Below are 19,043 nucleotides of genomic sequence, written 5' to 3'. Positions count from 1 at the left end.
CCGACCCCCTTCCATCTTCTCCCCCCAAAACACTCCAGGAGCCACCTCCCATGAGGCTGCTCCCCCAGCATCAGGGCTGTGTGAGGGCAGGATGGCACAACCCCCCATGGATGGGGCTTCTCCTTACCCCCACTCCACCCCCCATAGCTCCCAACCCTCCTTTCCTGCATCCCGAGAGTGCCTCACCTCTATGAGGAGGGTCCCGACAGTGGTCTTCCCCACACCGAACTGGTTGCCTACCGACCAGTAGCTCACAGGGGTGGCGAGCTTCCAGAGGGCGATTGTGACCCGCTTCTCCAGGGGGGAAGGCCGGCTACAAGTGGGTGTCATGTCTACAGAGGGCAGGGGTGAGCTAGGCACATAGCTCCAAAAAGGTGGCTTTCCGCATGCGGAAGTTTTGGAGCCACTGCCTCTCCACTGTGGGTTGCGGTTGCCAGAATGTAGCTCCTGCACCCAGGGAGAGGGCCCCCAGAATAAGCTTGGGGTCGAGCTTGGTTAGGACCAGGAAGGCAGCTGGCACAAAGTGCTGCAAAAACTTCAGCATGGCCGTGTGGGGCCATCGCATGCCCAGGGGCAGCTCTGATTCCATGGCACAGAGAACAAAGCTGTGGTGTCCAAAAAAGAACAGGGCAACCACAGCAGGCACTGCTGAAGCTTTGCTGTTCCCCGAAGAGATAGCGAGCATACAGCAGAAGCAGAGAAACGGCTGTCCAGGGGGGTCCCTTTAAGTGCATGTCTCTGCAAGGCTCTGGCACCAGCACTCGGAAGCAACTGGTGACGGAAAGCCCTGCCAGAAGTGGTTCCGGGTGGCCTTTTATGCAGGAGAGCGTCCTATCAGCCTGAATGCTCTTTCAAAAAAGAGCATCACTTTTTCGATGCACTTTTGTGTGTTGACGTTCTGTTTTGCAAGAAGCTTTTTTGGAAGATCTCTTCCGAATAAAGCTTCTTCTGAAAGACGCCAGCAGTCTAGACATAGCCTGAAGTGCTGCAGGACTATTTGCTGGTTTTAAGTTTTCACTAGCTTGCTTCTTCATGGGCTATTAAGCCTAGGTCTTCTTCCAGATGGAGCCAGGTAACATTATTGGCCTCTCAGGCCAACATTAACTCTTTCAGCATCTGTGTGTGCTACTGTCATGACTAATTCTCCACTCTGGCATCATGATTGCAGAAGTGGAGGCCTGCAAAAGCAACCCCAAAACCTTATATTTCCAGGCTTTGGTATAAAACTTCCTCCCAAAATCTTAAAAACCTAGATTTTGGGGATAAAATCCGCTGCCACCATCAATCTGCTTTTGAACCCACAAACAGGGGTGGATACTTGAAACCAACCCCAGGGCTCCCAAAGCTCTTTTCCTCAAAGAGATTGAAAAAGAACAGAGAAAATACAAATTGCTGTCTGTGGTAGTAGTCCCCTAGTCAGAGGCATGCAGAAATCCACAGACAGATCTTCCAGGACACAGAAATGAACCAATACCAGGTTAATAAAAAAGAAAGAACTTTTATTACCAAAACAATACTCCTGTTGCAAGCATAAAGACTAGATGGAAAAAGTCACCAATTAATATACTCATGGGGGACCCCCATGGGCTCAGATCTTAGTTACAGAAGAGAGGGAAAAAAACCATTTCTATCAGCACAGACATCAGACCCAAATTCCCAAAACAGAAAACAATAAACCCTGACGGATTTATCTAGATTTTGCCCCACTTACACATTATGAAGAGTCTTTTTCTTGTAGAGAGATGTGTCTTGTCTCCCTCAGTATCTAGAGAGCAAAACTGGCTAGAGACAAAGGAGGGAAAACCCCAAAATTCCTTTGTCTAAGTTTGAAATCCCTACCTGCATTTCTGTTGGCTGACCGCTACCTAGCTAGGTTAACCCCTTAGTCCCCAGGCTTCTGCCCAACCCTCATGATCATAGAATCATAGAACCATAGAGCTGGAAGAGACCTCAGAAGGTCATCAAGTCCAGCCCCCTGCTCTAGGCAGGACCAATCCCAACTAAATCAACCCAGCCAGGGCTTTTTCAAGCCGAGACTTAAACACCTCTAGGGATGGAGACTCCACTACTTCCCTAGGTAACCCATTCCAGTGCTTCACCACCCTCCTAGTGAAATAGTTTTTCCTAATATCCAACCTGGACCATTGCTCCTTGTTCTGCCATCTGTCACTACTGAGAACAGCCTCTCTCCATCCTCTTTGGAACCTCCCTTCAGGAAGTTGAAGGCTGCTATCAAATCCCCCCTCACTCTTCTCTTCTACAGACTAAACAGACCCAACTCCCTCAGCCTCTCCTCATAAGTCATATGCTTCAGCCCTCTAATCATTTTGGTTGCCCTCCGCTGGACCCTCTCCAATGCGTCCACATCCTTTTTGTAGTGGGGGGCCCAGAACTGGACACAATACTCCAGATGTGGCCTCACCAGAGCCGAATAAAGGGGAATAATGACATCTCTGGATCTACTGGCAATGCTCCTCTTAATGCAACCTAATATGCCATTAGCCTTCATGACAGTTGCACACTTGATCACAATAAGTTCTATGGCCTATGTTACGCAGGAGGTCAGACTAAATGATCTCAATAGGTCCTTCTGCCTTTAGAATCTAAGAACCTATGAAAAAATCAAAAATCATTCCAACCAGTGTGTATGTGTGTAAATACATTATACTTACTGCTTTCATGAGCAAAACTGATTGTGAGAAAAATGTGACTGAATATTGAGAGCTTTTAAGAAGGTTTTTTTTTTTGGGGGGGGGGGGGGGGTTTGCTGACCAAAAAGACATGATTCAACAATCAAGAAAGAGGGAAACTATGGCTAAAAAACTAGGTGGGTTCAGTGGTGAAGTGATGGCAGAATTTAGAAGTAAAAGAAGAATATATAATAAATGGGAAAAGAGAAAATGAGAAAACAATCAGTATAAATTAGAAACTATAAAGAGGCAAAAAAAGACATCCAGGAAAAATGTGCGGCTAAAGAATACAAAGAGATTTAAAGTATATTGGCAACCAAAGAACTCCTAGAAAGTATAGAAGTCAATCCTTTGTAAAAATGTTAATAAAGACACAGGAAAGACAATAGAGTTAAATATTTCTGTTCTGCATTTGGAAAAAAGCAAGATGAGAGACTCATATAACATGTGGCTGATGAAGTACTTTCTAATCCATTATTAACTAAGGAGCATGTTAAACATTTTACAGTCAATAGGCCCAGATAACTTGCACTCCCAAATCCTAAAAGAGTTGACTGACAAGATCTCTGGCTAACTGATGTTCATTTTAACACCGTTTGGAATATGGGGAAAATGCTAGTATTCAAAGAGGGCAAGCAGGATGATCTGGGTGACTGTAGGTTACTTATCTGGACCTTAATCTTGGAGAAAATAATGGGAAAAACTCATACAGGTTTCATCTGATAAAGAATTAAAGGTCAGGAATATTATTAGCGCCAGTCAACATGATAAGATGGAAAATAAGTCCTGTCAAATTAATTTCAGTTTATTTTTTTGATAAGAGTGCAAATTGCACTGATGGTAACATCATAGATGCAATATATGGAAGGAAAAACCTCAGAATAGATATTTCAGAATAAGTACTGGTGAATAGCTGGCTGTTCCTCAGTAGTTTGTTGTGTGGAAATCTTATTCTGTATTAAGAGTATCTTCATTTGGGTTAGCTTGACCCACTTTGTCAGTGGATAAACCTAATCCATAAATAGGCACTCTTAGCCCTGAATTTTAGGGAATAACCCCCCATATTTCAAAATAATAAGCAGAGCGTCCACACTACCAAGTTTGTTATTTCGAAATAATGGGCTGGTTATTTCGAAATCTATATTTCTGTTTTCCTTGGGGAATAACACTCATTTCAAAATAGCATTAGTACGGATGCTTTGCTGCTGCTATTTTGAAATAATTGGCCTCCAGAGGCCTCTCACAACTGCGCTTCTGACCGCTCTGGCCACACCTGCCATCTCCACTGGTCACCTCCTCCTGCAGAGCTTAAAACTCCAGGTTGCAGGTGAAGGGCTTCTTGCATGTGGCCAGTTTTGCCAGCCCAGTGCGAGACAATAGCATCCCAGGAGCCATGGCAGCCAACACTCCTTCAGAGTCTCCCACAGCTGCCAACACACCTGCTGCACCCTTGGATGCCATGTCCAGGGATGCAGGAGCACTCTGGCCTGGCCTGGTGTGGAAATCCTGGACCTCATCAAGGTCTGGGGGGAGGAGACCAACTTCCAGGATCTCTGCACCAAAAAGTGAAATGCAGACGTGTACAGCCAGATCACCGCCAACCTGGCTGACAAAGGCCACAACTGGACCCTGCACCAGGGCCACATGAAGGCGAAGGTGCTCCGGCAGGCCTACCACAAGGCCAGGGAGCAAAGCAGATGCTCCAGGGCAACACCACATACATGCCACTACTATGAGCAGCTGGATGCCATCCTGGGAGGGGAACAGGTCACCTCCCCTTCCCATCATCATGGAGTCCAGCCAGGACACGTCCGGTGTCAGCCTCCACGAGGGCAGAGTTGCAGATGAAGAAGAGGAGAATGAGGAGGCCAGCCAGGCTACCATGCACAACACCCTTGAGCCATTCCTTCCCCTCCCCCTCCCCACTTCCCAGGATGTCTCCCAGGCTTTGGAGGAACCAGGGGAGGGAACTTCAGCTGAGTTCTATAACTTTCCCTATTTACACGTGTGGTTGGACAATGTGCTACAAGGGGCTGCGTGCTCCTCTCTTGGCCTACTCAGCCTGGGGGTTGCACAACAGCCTGTGCATGGGGATGCACATGAAGCACTAGTCCAGAGCACTCATCCCCATGACGCTCTCACACAGGAACCACTCACTCCTCACAAGGTTCCTGGAGAGGCCTGCCTTACTCTGGCCTCCGTGATGGGACACCTTCCCACAACAAGCCACCACTAAGTAGGCTGGGATCATGGAACCACACAGCAGTACCGCACATGGCACAGGCTCATGCCTTCACTCAGGCAGCATCTGTTTCCAATCAAGCACGGTGATATGGAGGAGACGGAGCTCATGCATAGGAACCTGCCAGGAGGAGGAAAAAGGAAGAACCCTGCCACTCACACACAGCTCCCCCAACAACTGCCCTCTTCCAGTGGGCAGGGATAGAAGTTCTCTCTCTGTGGGACACTGCCAGTGATGGACCCAGTGTGTGCAGGACACAGAAGGAAGCTGAGCCCCCTCATCCCTTCCTCCCAGCCACAGGCTCCTGTCCTGGCTGGCACCTTCCCATGCCAGCTTGTCCCCAGGCTCTGGGTGTACTGATGCTCCCCTGAGATGTCCATGCCCCTGCTGAAAAGTGCTCACTGTCTAGGCAAGAGATGGCCTTGCCCAAAGCACATCGCCTCGTCTGAACTGAGACCTTTGGTGTTAGCTCAGAGATCAGGGCCAGGCTTCATGCACAGTGTCTCCCAGGAGGACTGCCCCTGTGACCTTTCTTCACAGCTGGGCCAGCTGCTAGCGTGGCATGTCACCCCCTCCTCTGCACGACTCCGCGGGATCTGCAGGTGGAAATGCACCTGGGAGGACCTCATGTGTGAGCAGATGGGCTGCCTGCAGTCCCTTGTCCAGGACCTGAATAAGGAACGCCAGGAGTGGGCTGCTAACTGGGAGCAGAGGAAGGCCATTTGGGACCAGCTGGCATGCCAGCAAAAGGCCATATGATCCTCCCTCACCTCGGTGATGGATCGCATGGCTGCGTGCATAGAGCAGACCACCAGCCTAGGGATGTTAAATATTGGGTAATTGAATTGTCAATTAACCTCATGAATTCTTATCAGTTACTCAACTATTCTATAGTTTCTGAGGGTGGGGACAGCAGCCACTGCAATCTGAGCTGGCCGGTCCATGATCAAGGATTGAGCTGGGCTGCTGGCCAGCCTGCAAAAAAAAAAAAAGCATTGACAAGAGGGGGAGGAGAAGAGGGAAATGCATGCGGTTTAGCTTTTGCTTATCAATTAATTAGTTAATTGATTACACTATTACATCCCTACACCATCCTTTTCTCCGCCACTCCCCCCCCCCCATGGCTTCCCCTCCTATCCTACCAGGAACTTCCTGGGCCACAGAACATGGGGGTGGTGGGACCTCTCAGGCAGCCAAAGCCTCCCAAACAACCACGGGCAGGCGCCAGTCCCAGACCTATCCCTGAGCTCCCCTCCTCTCATTTCTCCCTCCTCATTCCAAGTTCTTTCCCTGGTTCCTCCCCTGTTCTATGTCCCCCCAATAAACAGTCCTGTTGTTTCTCAAAAGAAGGCTTTTTTATTTGCTCTGCAGGGCAGGGGGGAAAGTGGGAAGGGAGGGCAGGGGAAGGCACACAGAGGGAACGTAGGGGCCCCGTGTGGAGAGGCACAGGGGAGAGTCTCACAACTGGCCTTGGATAAAACTCTCCCTCAAGGCCTCTCTGGTGAGCACAGTGCTCTTGGAATGGCACTGGTGTCCAGCTGCTCATATGTCCTGGCCAGATGTTCAGCCTCAGCCCCCAGCTAACAGAAAAGTCTCCCCCTAGCTCTCGCAAAGGTTGTGGGGCACACAGCCAGCTGCCACCACAAAGGGGATGTTGCGCTTGCTGAGGTCCAGGCAGGTGAGGAGACTCCTGAACCTCCCCTTTAAGCAGACAAAGGCACACTCCACCACTGTGTGGCACCTGCTCAGCCTGGCGTTGAAGTGCTCCTTGCTGGGGTCCAGGCTGCCTGTGTAGGGCTTTGGGAGCCAGGCGCAGGCTATGTCGCTCAGGATGCAGATGGGCATCTCCACCTCCCCGACTCTGGTGGTGCGGTTGGGGAAAAAAATGCCAGCGTGCATCTTTCTGAAGAGGCAGGAATTCCAGAAGATGTGGGCATCATGTGCCTTCCCCCACCATCTGACATTAATATCGGAGAAGTGTCCCTTGTGGTCCATGAGGGCCCGCAGAACCATGGTGAAGTACCCCTTCCTGTTGATGTAGTCCAAGATATCGTGGTCAGGGTTCAGGATAGGGATGTGGATGCCGTCAATGCCCTCTCCCCTGCAGTTGGGGAAGCCCATGGCAGCAAAGCTGTCCACAATGGTGTCCACATTGCCCAGAGTGCCGACCCTCTGCAGCAGCACACGGTCAATGGCCTTTGCTACTTGTATGAGCATGGCCCCAACTGTGGATTTCCCGATGTTGAACTGGTTCCCAACAGAGCAGTAGCTGTCCGGCGTGGGGAGCTTCCACAGGGCAATGGCCATGTGCTTCTGCATGGGGATGGTGGGTCTTAGTCGGGTGTTCTGTCACCTGAGGACAGGGGCAGGCTACTCACAGAGCTCCAGGAAGGTGGAGCCACTGCTGGTTGTCCCAGAGCTGCAGGACAATGTGGTCCCAACAGTATGAACTGGTTTCCCACCGTCAGAAGTAGAGTCTCCGGGTGTCCAGGGGATTGAGGGGCATGTGCAGGAGTGCTAGGACCTGTGAGAACAGGGCTTGCAGTCTGGGCTGGCTCTCACCCTGCTGGAGCAACATGCGGACAGTCTGGAACTCCTGTGCCATAGATGCAGCACGAGGCCTGTGAGCCTGGCACTGCTTTGCAGCAGCTCTGGCTCCAGGCTGTGAATGCTGTGGCATCCGCAAGGGCAATGAGAGCACGAGAAGGTGCATGCCCATGATGGGGGGCCGAGATGCGGTTGTAGAGGGGAGCCCCTGTAAACACACATCACAGCTTGCCTGACTAAGCAGCCACAGGAAGTATCTGCCCTCCTGGTGTACTCCCCAGCATGCTTCCGAGAGGTAGGGGGGAGGGGAAGGGCTGTAAGTCTGACGCAGGCTCCAATCAGTGTGGATGCGCTATTACGAAATAATTCTGACTAATTTTGACGTTTCCCCATAGTGGAGACCTGCTATTTTGATTTTGTTATTTTGGGAGTTATTTCGATTTTACTTATTTTGAAATAATTTCCTAGTTTAGATATGCCCTAAGTGTGAAATAAGCATGTCCATACAAGGATTTAGGGTCTGGCCATACTTACCAGGGTATTGAAGCTATGGTGATCAATCTCCTGGGTGTCGATTTAGCTGGTCTAGTGAAGACCCACTAAATGGACCACTGAGCACACTCTCATTGACTCTGGTATTCCGCCAGAGTGACAAGTACAAAGGAAGTCAATGGGAGAGTTTCCTCCCATAACAATAACAACTTGACCTAAGGAACATCAACTCCCGCTACATTATTCATAATCTGGAGCTGCATACATTTGGTCGACTTTGCCTCATAATGTAGCCCCACATTTAGTGTGGAATACCTATTGCATTTTAAATTCTCACCTTAGCTCATTCTTAGCCTTTAGACTTTTGTAAGGCATCTGACTCAATACCACACAACATTTTGATTAAAAAATGATCACAATGCAATATTAACAAAGCACATGGTACATGGATTAAGAACTGGCTGACAGATTTCAAAAAACAGTGGTCAGTGGGGAATCATCATCAAATTAGTGTGTGTTTTTAGTGGGGTTTCACCGACATTGATACTAGGCTCAATACTTTACAACATTTTCATTGATCTGGAAGTAAATATAAAATTTCTGCTGATAAAGTTTGAGGATGACACAATGATTGTCTGAGTGATAAATAATGATGAGGGCAGGGAAGTCCTATAGAAAAATCTGGGTCACTTGGTAAACAGGACCTGTTCAAGCAATATGTGCTTTAATACTGGCACATGCAAAATTAGAGATGTAGGAACAAGGAATGCTGATAATAGCTGCAGAATGGGGGATCATGTTCTCAAAAGCAGTAACTCTGAAAAGGATTTTGGCCTTACAGTGGACAAATTATTGAACATGAGCTCACAGTGATGCTGTGACATGGAAAGACTAATGCAATTCATGGACATATCAACAAGGACGTAATGAATAGGAGATGGGAGCAGGGATGACATGGTATGTACCAGAAGTGGGTTTCACCAGGTTTCCTGGGGTGCGTTTACACTGCATTGTAACTCGAAATAAGGTATGTAATTGGAGCTATGCAAATTGCATATTTTATTTTGATGCTATTTCGAAATAATTTATTTCATCATTTGGCGCTGCAAATTTCAAAGCAAAGCATCAAATTTCAAAGAAAAGTGCTATTCTGAAACGTCCCTTACTCCTCGTAGAATGAAATTTACAGGGATGTCGGACTAGTGATCCTGAAATAACGGGCTTGCTGTGAAGATGCGGGATAGCTATTTCAGGATACTCTGGTATCCTGAAATAGCGTTGCAGTGTAGGCATATCCCTGGTTTTTACCATCTCAGGAAAAAACTAGTTAGTTCCAAGGTAAGGCATTTTCTGTTTTAAAAAGTGTTTCTTTAATGTACGCTGTATTCTACTCAGTTTTATTCACATATTCAAATTATGGTCAGAGAAGGCAGTAGATTTCTAGATTAATTTGGAGTTGTACAAATAAAAAGTAAACATGCAGTGGGTGTAATACTAATATATATAATTATAATACTGAGCATTTGAAATACATGTATATGTACCAGTTTGGTATTTTCTCAATGAAGTTATACATGTCATGACTCATTTCAGTTTTCAGTATTATATAAACAGAAGTCAAAAACTTGATTATATGAAAACGACACTAATGCAGAATCTCAGGCTTGAAGCATTAAGCAATCGGAGACATGCAGAGTTGCTGACTACTAGTCTGCTACTAGTTCAGGTCCAGTTGGCCATGCTGCATCCTATAGCAGAATTCCAACTCTGAGGTAGTGGACAGACCACTCCTACTCCTCAGTTTTGAAGGGATGTGTTCAGAGTTTGAAAAGATTCCTTCTAAATTTGCTGACCATTGATGCCATTATTTCTCCCATTTTAACCAGGCTTTAAGCCAGTACCCTGTCCTACACTAGTTTGCCCTTGGAAATTGCCAGCTCGGGTAAGGAGGTGGTTGTACCTCTGTACATGGTATGTGTGAGATTAATACAGGAATACTGCATTCAGTCTGGTGTCCACATTTTAAGAATTTATGTTGGAAAACTGGACAGGCTGCAGAAAAGAACCACAAATCCGAGAGCTGGAGAGAATGCTGCACAGGGAGAGACTTACCAGAGAGAGTTTATCAAAAAGAACACTGACTTGATTATGGTGGATAAGTATCTTCACAGGGAAAAATGCTGGGTGCTGAAGGGCTCTTTATCTAGAGCAGGGGTGGGCAATAATTTTTGATGGGGAGCCACTCCAGGATTTTGGAAAGGGATCAAGAGCCGCACTCTTTCATGGCATTAATGGAGGAGGTGCGGGGTCTGGGATGGAGGTTGGGTGCAGAAGGGAGCTTGGGGTAAGGGACTGGGGTGCAGGAGAGTGACTGGAGTCTGGGAGGGAGTTGGGATGAAGCAGGCGGTTGTGTCCTAGGACAGAGGACTGGGGTGCAGGGTTTTGGGATGTGACCTAGGGTAGGAGGGGATTGTGATCTTGGGCAGGAGATTGGGGTGCCAGATCTGGGAGGGGATATGGATGCATGTGGAGCTGAGGGGCAGGAGTATGGAGCAGAGGGTTGGGAAAGGGGGAGCGGGGACTGGGGTGCCAGAGGCAGGTTCTGGTGAGGAGGCTTACCAGCCAGCAGCCAAACCAGCCTGCCTGCCTGCAAAGCTAAAGGCTTGCAAAGCTTAAAACATTTCTGCCTGCTCGGCCATGTGCTTGACTGAGTAACTGAGCAGGAGGGTTGTGCTTCGTGCTCTCATTGGCCAGTTTCTGTCTAAAACCCAGCCAATGGGATTGTGCTGGGTATGGGAGCAGCATCTTAATCTTTCCCCCTCCCTTCTGGACTCAAAAAGAGAAAGTACCCCACAGCTGCATTTCTGAGCGGCACGCGTGTCTGCGGGACAAGCAGGGGAGGCTGCCTGGGGCGTCCCACTGCCTTCATGGGCTGGATCCAGTGGCTTGGTGGGCTGGATGCGGCCCACGGGCCATATTTTGCCCAGGCCTGTTCTAGAGAAAGCTGTAACAAGAACCAACACCTAGAAGCTGAAGCTAGATAAAGTGAAATCAGAAATAAGCCACAGCATTTTAACAGTGACGGTGGAGGATCCTACCAGTGGAGGAGTCTCCATCCTGTATCAGTGCAGGAGATCTGTCTAGAAAATATACTTTAACCAAATACAAGTTCTTGGGCTTAATACAGGGATACGTGGGCAAAACTGAAGGCCAGACTAGATTATCTAAATGGCTTGTTATGGCTTTAAACTTTATGAAATTATGACACACATTCCTGGCCTTGCTGAACTCTGATGTAAAACCCATTATGGCAGGCACTGTTTAAAGTGATGGCAATAAGAAATCGTGACTGGATGTTGTGTCCTTGCAGGGAATGAGGTGATTGCAGTGGATTGGAAGGGATTGAAAGATGTGGACCAGATTAATATGGATAGCACCAGCTCACTGCATGGCAGCAGCATCCACCGACCCTCCACAGAGGTGAGTGTCCATCCTACGCCTAATGGGAGAAAACTAGAATTTTCTCAACCCCACTGAACACATACAAGGGGCTGAGGTAATCAACCTCAGTTGGGAAAAGACACAGAAGTCTTACTTGCACAGTGGGAATTTTGATTTTTCAGTTGAACAGCTGAAAATTGAGATACCTGAAATCAGAGGCTACAGTTGAAAATCTGGACTTAGTAACGTTTCATAGATAAGAGTGCTTGTAACATTTCCCAAGTGTCCCTACAGTAGAAAATGAAAACTAGCTCAGGGTGAGTCTGAATCATTTCCATCTGAATTACTTTAATGACGGCTTAGGGCTGACCTACACTATGGACTAAAGTTACCCCAGGTTACACAACTCCAGCTATGTGAATCTACCTTAGGTCATCTACCTGCAGGAGAAACTCTCCCATTGACTCACCTTAAGCTTCTAATTCTGGTGAAGTATCAAAGAACACATATTAGGTGATCAAATGATCTCTGCAGCATTTATCCAGGCTGTGGATGGGAGGCCCTGGCATTGAAGCTATATCTTCTTTACAGAACAGAGCTACACTGTTAGGGGAAAACAATGAGCGTTTTAGTTTCTCCTTATGTTTTTAGCGGATATTCACAGTTAAATCTCTGCTGTTAAATTATCCTATAGTATCTCCTGTGCTGATTCATTTCTTGGTTTGAATGATGCTCCTGTAATTTAACACATCTGAGTTTTCTGCTTTGTAATGTCCAGCGCATGCAATCATGAGACCTTTCATATTAAACAAAAAGATCAAGGTTCTTTTTACTCAGTAGCTATGCCATGTTCATTTACAAAGCACATACAAAGTAACAGGATATAAAAAGTGCATCTTGATTCAGCACTTCTTCAACTGTGGAGCATAACTCCCAGAATCTCTTCTTTTAGGGAGCTGTGTCACAAACTGGGGAGATCTTCAGTGAATTAGCACTACACTGACCAAAGGGGACACTTAGAACTGGCTTGCTGAAGGAAGATTGGCTTAGTGCAGATGCAATTAACCACTTCAGGAACGAATGGTTTTGTAGCCTGTTATAGAATCATGTACCTGAAATTTCCCCTTGAGTGATTTCAAGGGTTATGCACTTGTTACTGCCCGGAAATAAGCATCTGACAAATTCACCCTCTTTGAAAATATCTGAACTTGCCAGTGCTCAGTGTTGAGTGAAGGAAGGCAGTGTGTGAATGCAGGGGGCTCCTATCTGAGGGTTATGTATTGTCTGTATCTCTTCCTTTTTCCTTCTCTGTTTCTTTGTTTATTCCCAATCATACATCATGGCCGCATACATACAAACACCACAGTCACCAGGAGACAATGAAGCCGGGACCTTCAGCACCAAAAGCACAAGCCCATATCACTTGAGCTAAAGGAGTAACTCCTTTACCTGTGAGTAAGTAGCAGGCTGTTATAATCATTAGGACCAGCCACTAGAGAAATACATGGTCGCACACACTATACCTTGTGTTACATTAACATGTTCTCTTTCTTCTCTTCCATAGCAAACCCGGACAGATTTCTCTTGGGATGGTATTAATGTGAGTAAAAGCCCTGCATGCAGCCCTCCTCCTTTCATGAGATACAGCAAAGGAGCATTTGCACAGCTGATCAGGATGTTCAAGTTTCCCCCCCATGGCAGCCCAGGATTATCAGAATGTATCTAATTCTGTCACTGTGACTAGAGAACATAATTATGGAGTGATCTCTGAGATCCTGGAGTGCCACTGTAAATCTAAGCATCATTATGGAGTGTCTGGCTGTTTATAGACCCTGCAGTAATATTTTGGGGTATGTCTACACTACAGCACTAATTCGAACTAACTTAATTCGAATTAGTTAATTCGAACTAGTGCATCTAGACCTAAAAACTAGTTCGAATTAGCATTTTGATGCCCTGCCGGCACTGCTTCCGGCCATCCTTAAGCCTGGTTCAGGGTCCACTTAATGTGGACATGCTAGTTAGAATTAGCAAAACGCTAATTCGAACTAGTTTTTTAGTCTGGATCCGTTAGTTCGAATTAGCTTAGTTCGAATTAACTAATTTAATTAACTAAGTTAGTTCGAATTAACGTTGTAGTGTAGACGTACCCCGAGACTTTTCAGCTTAGAAAAGAGGAGACTGAGGGGGGATATGATAGAGGTCTATAAAAGCACAAGTGGTGTGGAGAGGGTGCATAAAGAAAATTTCTTCATTAGTTCCCATAATAGAAGGACTAGAGGACACCAAATGAAATGAATGGGTAGCAGGCTTCAACTAATAAAAGAAAGTTGTTCTCACAAAGCAAATAGTCAACCTGTGGAACTCCTTGCTGCAGGAGGCTGTGAAGGCTAGAACTAGAACAGAGTTTAAAGAGAAGTTAGATAAATTCATGGAGGGTGGGTCCATGGAGTGCTATTAGCCACGGGGTAGAAATGGTGTCCCTGGCCTCTGTTTGTGGAAGGCTGGAGATGGATGGCACGAAACAAATGGTTTGGTCATTGTTTCGGTCCATCCCTTCCAGGGTCCCTAGGGTTGGCCGCTGTCTGCAGACAGGCTACTGGGCTAGATGTACCTTTGGTCTGACCCAGTATGGACATTCTAAGCCAGTGGTCCCCAACACGGGCCATTTGTGTGCGCCCGCCAAGTGCTCGGGGCTGGCCTGGCCCCGGGCACATGGTGCATGCGCTCTGCCGGAGCAGGCCCGGGTGCATGGTAAGTGCCGGCCCCGGGAGCACCGCGAATTGGCCGCTCGCGCCCCGGGCGCGCGGTGCTTGGGGGGGCGCCAGCCCCGGGCGCGCGGCGCTTGCAGGGGAGGGCCCTCCTGGCCCTGAGCATGCGGCTATAGGTGGGGGGCACCCCCGGGTGTGCATGTGTCCCTGCCCTCTGGCACCCGGCAGGCAAACGGCCATGCCCCCTGGCGCCCGGCAGCCTCTAAAGGTTGGGGACCACTGTTCTAAGCTCAGGGTCGGGGGTCTCACTGGACCACCCTGATTTTGATGCAAACCTGCTCCAGGGTGGCCAGGCTGGCAGCTATCCTGCCCTAGACGGCCACTTTTCTGTGCCTAGTGCGGAGGTCGTGGATGAGGTCCACGATCTCCGCACTAGACCAGGCAGGCGCCCACCTCTTGCGGACCTGGGCAGGCTCCCGGGAGCCGCCAGCCTGGTCCCAGGAAGAGGCGGAGGGCTGGGTGGCAGCGGGTGGCTGGCTTGAGCCGTGCCAGGTGCAGGGACTGCTGGCTGGGTGCTGGCAGGCTTGCACCTGACACGGTCACCGTAGCCAAACCGTACTCCTTTAAGAGCTCCGGGGCCGGGAGGCGGGCAGACGAGTTTCCCTGGTGGTGCCCAGAGTGGCCACCAGGGAAACCTGGGGAGGGCTAGCCTCCCACTAGTTCGAATTAAGGGGCTACACAGCCCTTAATTAGAACTGCTTAATTCGAACTAGGCATTACTCCTCGTGGAATGAGGTTTACCTAGTTCGAATTAAGCCCTCCGCTAGTTCGAATTAAGTTCGAACTAGCGGTTTGTATGTGTAGCACCTATCAAAGTTAATTCGAACTAACGTCTGTTAGTTCGAATTAACTTTGTAGTGTAGACATACCCTTGGGGAGTATCTGCTTTCTGGTTGTAGATCCTGGAAGATGTGCTGGAAAGTTTTTAGCTGGGGGCTGTAGGTGATGGCCAGTGGGATTCTGTTACTTTCCTTGTTGGACCTGTCCTGTAGTAGGTGACTTCTGCGTACCCGTCTGGCTCTGTCAATCTTCCATTACTTTCCCAGGTGGCTACTGCAGTTTTAAGCATGCTTGATGTAGATCCTGTAAGTGTTCGGCTCCATCTGAAGGATTGGAGCAAATGCAGTTGTACCTTAGGGCTTGGCTTTAGCCTCTCCAGCTCTTCATCAAGGATCTATGACCTATCCTGGAAAATGATCCCTCACTCTCACAGGCCTTGGGAGGCAGGCCAGTCCTTACTTACAGACAGCCCCTGTAACCTGAAGCAAATCCTCAACCATCAATTATACACCACACAACAGACACACTCACCCTGCAACAAACCCCATTGCCAACTCTGCCCACTTATCTACCCTAGTAACACCATCATAGGGCCTAACCAGATCAGCCATGCCATTAGAGGCTCATTCACCTGCACATCCTGTAATGTGATCTATGCCACCAAGAGCCAATAATGCCCCTCTGCCGTGTATACTGGCCCAACTGGGCCATGGACACTAATCAGCCATTAAGAATAGCAACATTGAAAAACCAGCAGGTGAACATTTCAGCCTCCCTGGGCACTCAGTAACAGACTTTGAAGTTGTCACACTTGAGCAAAAAAAGATCAAAATCAGGCTTCAGCATGAAACTGCAGAGCGGGAATTCAAATGCAGACTTGACACTCTCAGACTGGGTCTGAATAGGGACTGGGAATGGCTAGCTTACTACGAGTAATTTCCCCTCTTTTGGTATTCACACCTTTTCATTGACTGTTGGGAGTGGGCTGTATTCATCCTGATTAATTGACCTTGTTAGCACTGGTCCTCTGCATAGTAATATAACACTCTCATCACATAACACATTAGCCAGGGGTCACCCAGTGAAATGAATAGGCATCAGGCTTAAACCAAAGGAAGTACTTCACATTAGACACAGTGAGCCTGTGGAACTCATTGCCAGGGGATGTTCGGAAGGCAAAAACTATTACTTTCTGGCTGTGTCTAGACTGGCATGATTTTGCAGAAATACTTTTAACGGAAAAGTTTTTCCATTAAAAGTAGTTCCGCAAAAGCGCATCTAGATTGGCACGGATGCTTTTTCACAAAAAGTGCTTTTGTGCAAAAGCATCTGTGGCCAGTCTAGACGCGATTTTGTGCAAGAAAGCCCCGATCGCCATTTTAGCCATCGGGGCTTTTTTGCGCAAAACAGTTCTTCCCTGTCTACACTGGCCCTCTTGCGCAAGTATTCTTGGCAAGAGGGCTTTTTCCCGAGTGGGAACGGGAAAGTATTTGTGCAAGAAGCACTAATTTTGTACGTTACAAAGTCAGTGCTCTTGCGCAAATTCAAGTGGCCAGTGTAGACAGCTGGCAAGTTTTTGCGCAAAAGCAGCCACATTTGCGCAAAATCTTGCCAGTCTAGATGCACCCTCAGTGTCCTTAATTTCTGACTCTCAGATTGTGGGAATGGGCGACAGGGGATGGATCACTTGAGGACTGTCCTGGTCATTCCCTCTGAAATATTTGGCATCAACCACTGTTGGGGTATGTCTATATTAGCCCCCTAGTTTGAACTAGGGAGGCTAATGTAGGCATTCGAAGTTGCAAATGAAGCCCGGGATTTAAATATCCCAGGCTTTATTTGCATCTTTCCGTCCGGGCGCCATTTTTAAATCCCCTTAGTCCGAACTAACTGCCCGCACTACACGCGGCAGTCAAACGTTAACTCGAACTAAGGCCTTAGTTTGAGTTAACTGTTACACCTCATTCCACGAGGTGTAACAGTTAACTCGAACTAAAGCATTAGTTCGAGTTAACGTTTGACTGCTGCGTGTAGCCACGGGCAGTTAGTTCGGACTAAGGGGATTTAAAAATGATGCCCGGACGGGACAATGCAAATAAAGCCTGGGATATTTAAATCCCGGGCTTCATTTGCAACTTCGAATGCCTACATTAGCCTCCCTAATTCGAGTTAGTGTAGACATACCCTTGGAGACAGGATATTGTGGCCATTCTTACGATGTTCAGAGGAGCTGTTCACGCATATCTTCATCTGTTATTGGTGGGCATGAGACAACTGGTTGCCCAGCTCCTGTAAAAATCAGCCCCTAGGTGCCTAACTATGGTCTTAGGTGCCTAATTTTATAAGCACATCCAAAGTCTTGTGATTTTGGAGGGAATGCATAAAGGAATCTGATGGATTTAGCTGCAGAGAAACTAGTTCAAGTGGAGTGCAGTTCAAGACCTAGTCATTCTCAAGGAAGAAGGAGAATAAGGCACTTCTAGGAAAACAGGCACCCAATTAACCCCTCCCCCCTTGAGCTGAGGCTGAGCACAGGGAAAGGAATGTTTGGGCATTACAGAGATGAGGTTTATTTGTTTGCTTTTTGTTGTAGCTGTAAATGGGTTGGTAACAGGGGAATCATTTTATTTTTCATTACAGATTATTTAAAATGTGAGAGAAAGCAATGTCCCGAAGCATATTCTTCCCCTGTTATCACTGCTTCTTGCCCCTGCCCTGCTGCGCTGTCACCTCATCACTCTCTCATCCTCTACTCCTTGAACCCCAAACCAGCAGTCACCATACAGAAAAACTCACCACAGTCATCAAAATAGAGACAGGGGGAGGACAACATGTCCCTGGGAGGGGCCTCCCCCCAATCTTACTCTCCCCTCATGCAGCCCTGAGAGAGAGTTATGCAGATTCTCTGTCCAGATTGGATCATATCCCTTTCCCCCCTTCCCTTTGTATTCTTTCTCTCATCATTTTCTTCTGCTTCCCATCTTTCCTCTGTCTCCCTGAGCTCTGCAACTGATCTCTCATTTTCATCCTCTTCTTCGCCTACTCTTGGTTTCTTTTTCCTTTCTCTTTCCTTCTTTTCTACCCTTTCTCTCACACCTTCACAATTTTTCTCTTTCCAGCTGTCCATGGAAGACACAACCTCCATTCTCCCCAAGCTGAAACGGAACTCCAATGCCTATGGAATTGGGGCTCTGGCTAAGTCGTCTTTCTCTGGTGAGAACCCTCAGATAGGGTTGCCAACTTTCTACTTGCAAAAAACCAAGCATCTTCCCTGCCCCTTCCCCACCTCCACAACCCCTGTCCTGCCCCTTCCCCAAGGCCCCACACCCAGCTCGCTACATTCCCCCTCCTTCAGTGGATTATTCTCTCCCCCCCCCCCACTTACTTTCGCTGGGGCAGGTTGTTGGCGTGCAGGAGGGGTGGAGGAGAAACTGGGGTTTTGGGCTTTGGAATGGGGCCAGAAATTAGTGGTTCAGAGTGTGGGAAGGGGCTCCAGGCTGGGGCAGAGAAATGGAGAGTGGGAGGGGGTGAGGGCTCCAGCTGGGGTGTGGGCTTTGGGGAGGGGCCAGGATGAGGGGTTTGTGGTGCAGAAGGGGGCTCCAGGCTGGGAGGCAGGGCTGAGGGATTCAGAGTGTTGCAGCAGGCTGTGGGTTGAGGCAGGGGCTTGGGGTGCAGAAGGAGGTGAGGGCCTGGACTGGGGATGCAGTGGGCTCTGGGGTGAGGAGGGAGTGAGGGGTCAGAGTATGAGAGGGGGCTCTGGGATGGCGGAGGGGATAGAGTATGGGGTGGGGAGTGAGGGCTCCAGCTAGGGATGCAGGCTCTGGAGTGGGGCCAAGGATTAAGGATTTGAGGTGCAGGAGGGGGCTGTGGGTTTGGGGGAGCTCCAGGCTGGGACAGAGGGGACAGAGGGTTGGGGTTTGAGGTATGTACATGGGCTTACCTTGAGCAGCTCCTGGTCAGTGGTGCAGTAGGGCTAAAGAAGGCTCCCTGCCTGTCCTGGCACCGCGCTGCACCCCAGAGGTGGCTGGCCGGTCTAGTTCCTACACAGGCCAGGAGGCTCCAAGTGCTGCTGTGAGATGC

The 19,043-nt window shown here is 48.3% G+C and overlaps 1 protein-coding gene across 7 annotated transcripts in view; it reads left to right on the top strand.

The window, feature by feature from the left end:
* Positions 1-19,043, top strand: part of FAM131B (family with sequence similarity 131 member B) — a 112,583-nt gene that overhangs the window by 80,622 nt on the left and 12,918 nt on the right. For all 7 annotated transcript variants that reach the window (XR_016347516.1, XR_016347519.1, XR_016347517.1 and 4 more), the window contains exons 2-4: positions 11,342-11,451; positions 12,977-13,012; positions 18,083-18,176. Coding sequence is in view for 2 of the 7 variants with exons in the window: in XM_075903493.2 (XP_075759608.1) it covers positions 11,342-11,451; positions 12,977-13,012; positions 18,083-18,176 (240 nt within the window). In the remaining 5 variants the exon portion in view is untranslated. The remainder of the gene's footprint in view (positions 1-11,341; positions 11,452-12,976; positions 13,013-18,082; positions 18,177-19,043) is intronic.

Source organism: Pelodiscus sinensis, chromosome 1 (assembly GCF_052426305.1).
Source record: "Pelodiscus sinensis isolate ZL-2025 chromosome 1, ASM5242630v1, whole genome shotgun sequence".
Lineage (NCBI taxonomy): Eukaryota > Metazoa > Chordata > Testudines > Trionychidae > Pelodiscus > Pelodiscus sinensis.
This window is presented reverse-complemented; position numbering and strand designations above follow the sequence as displayed.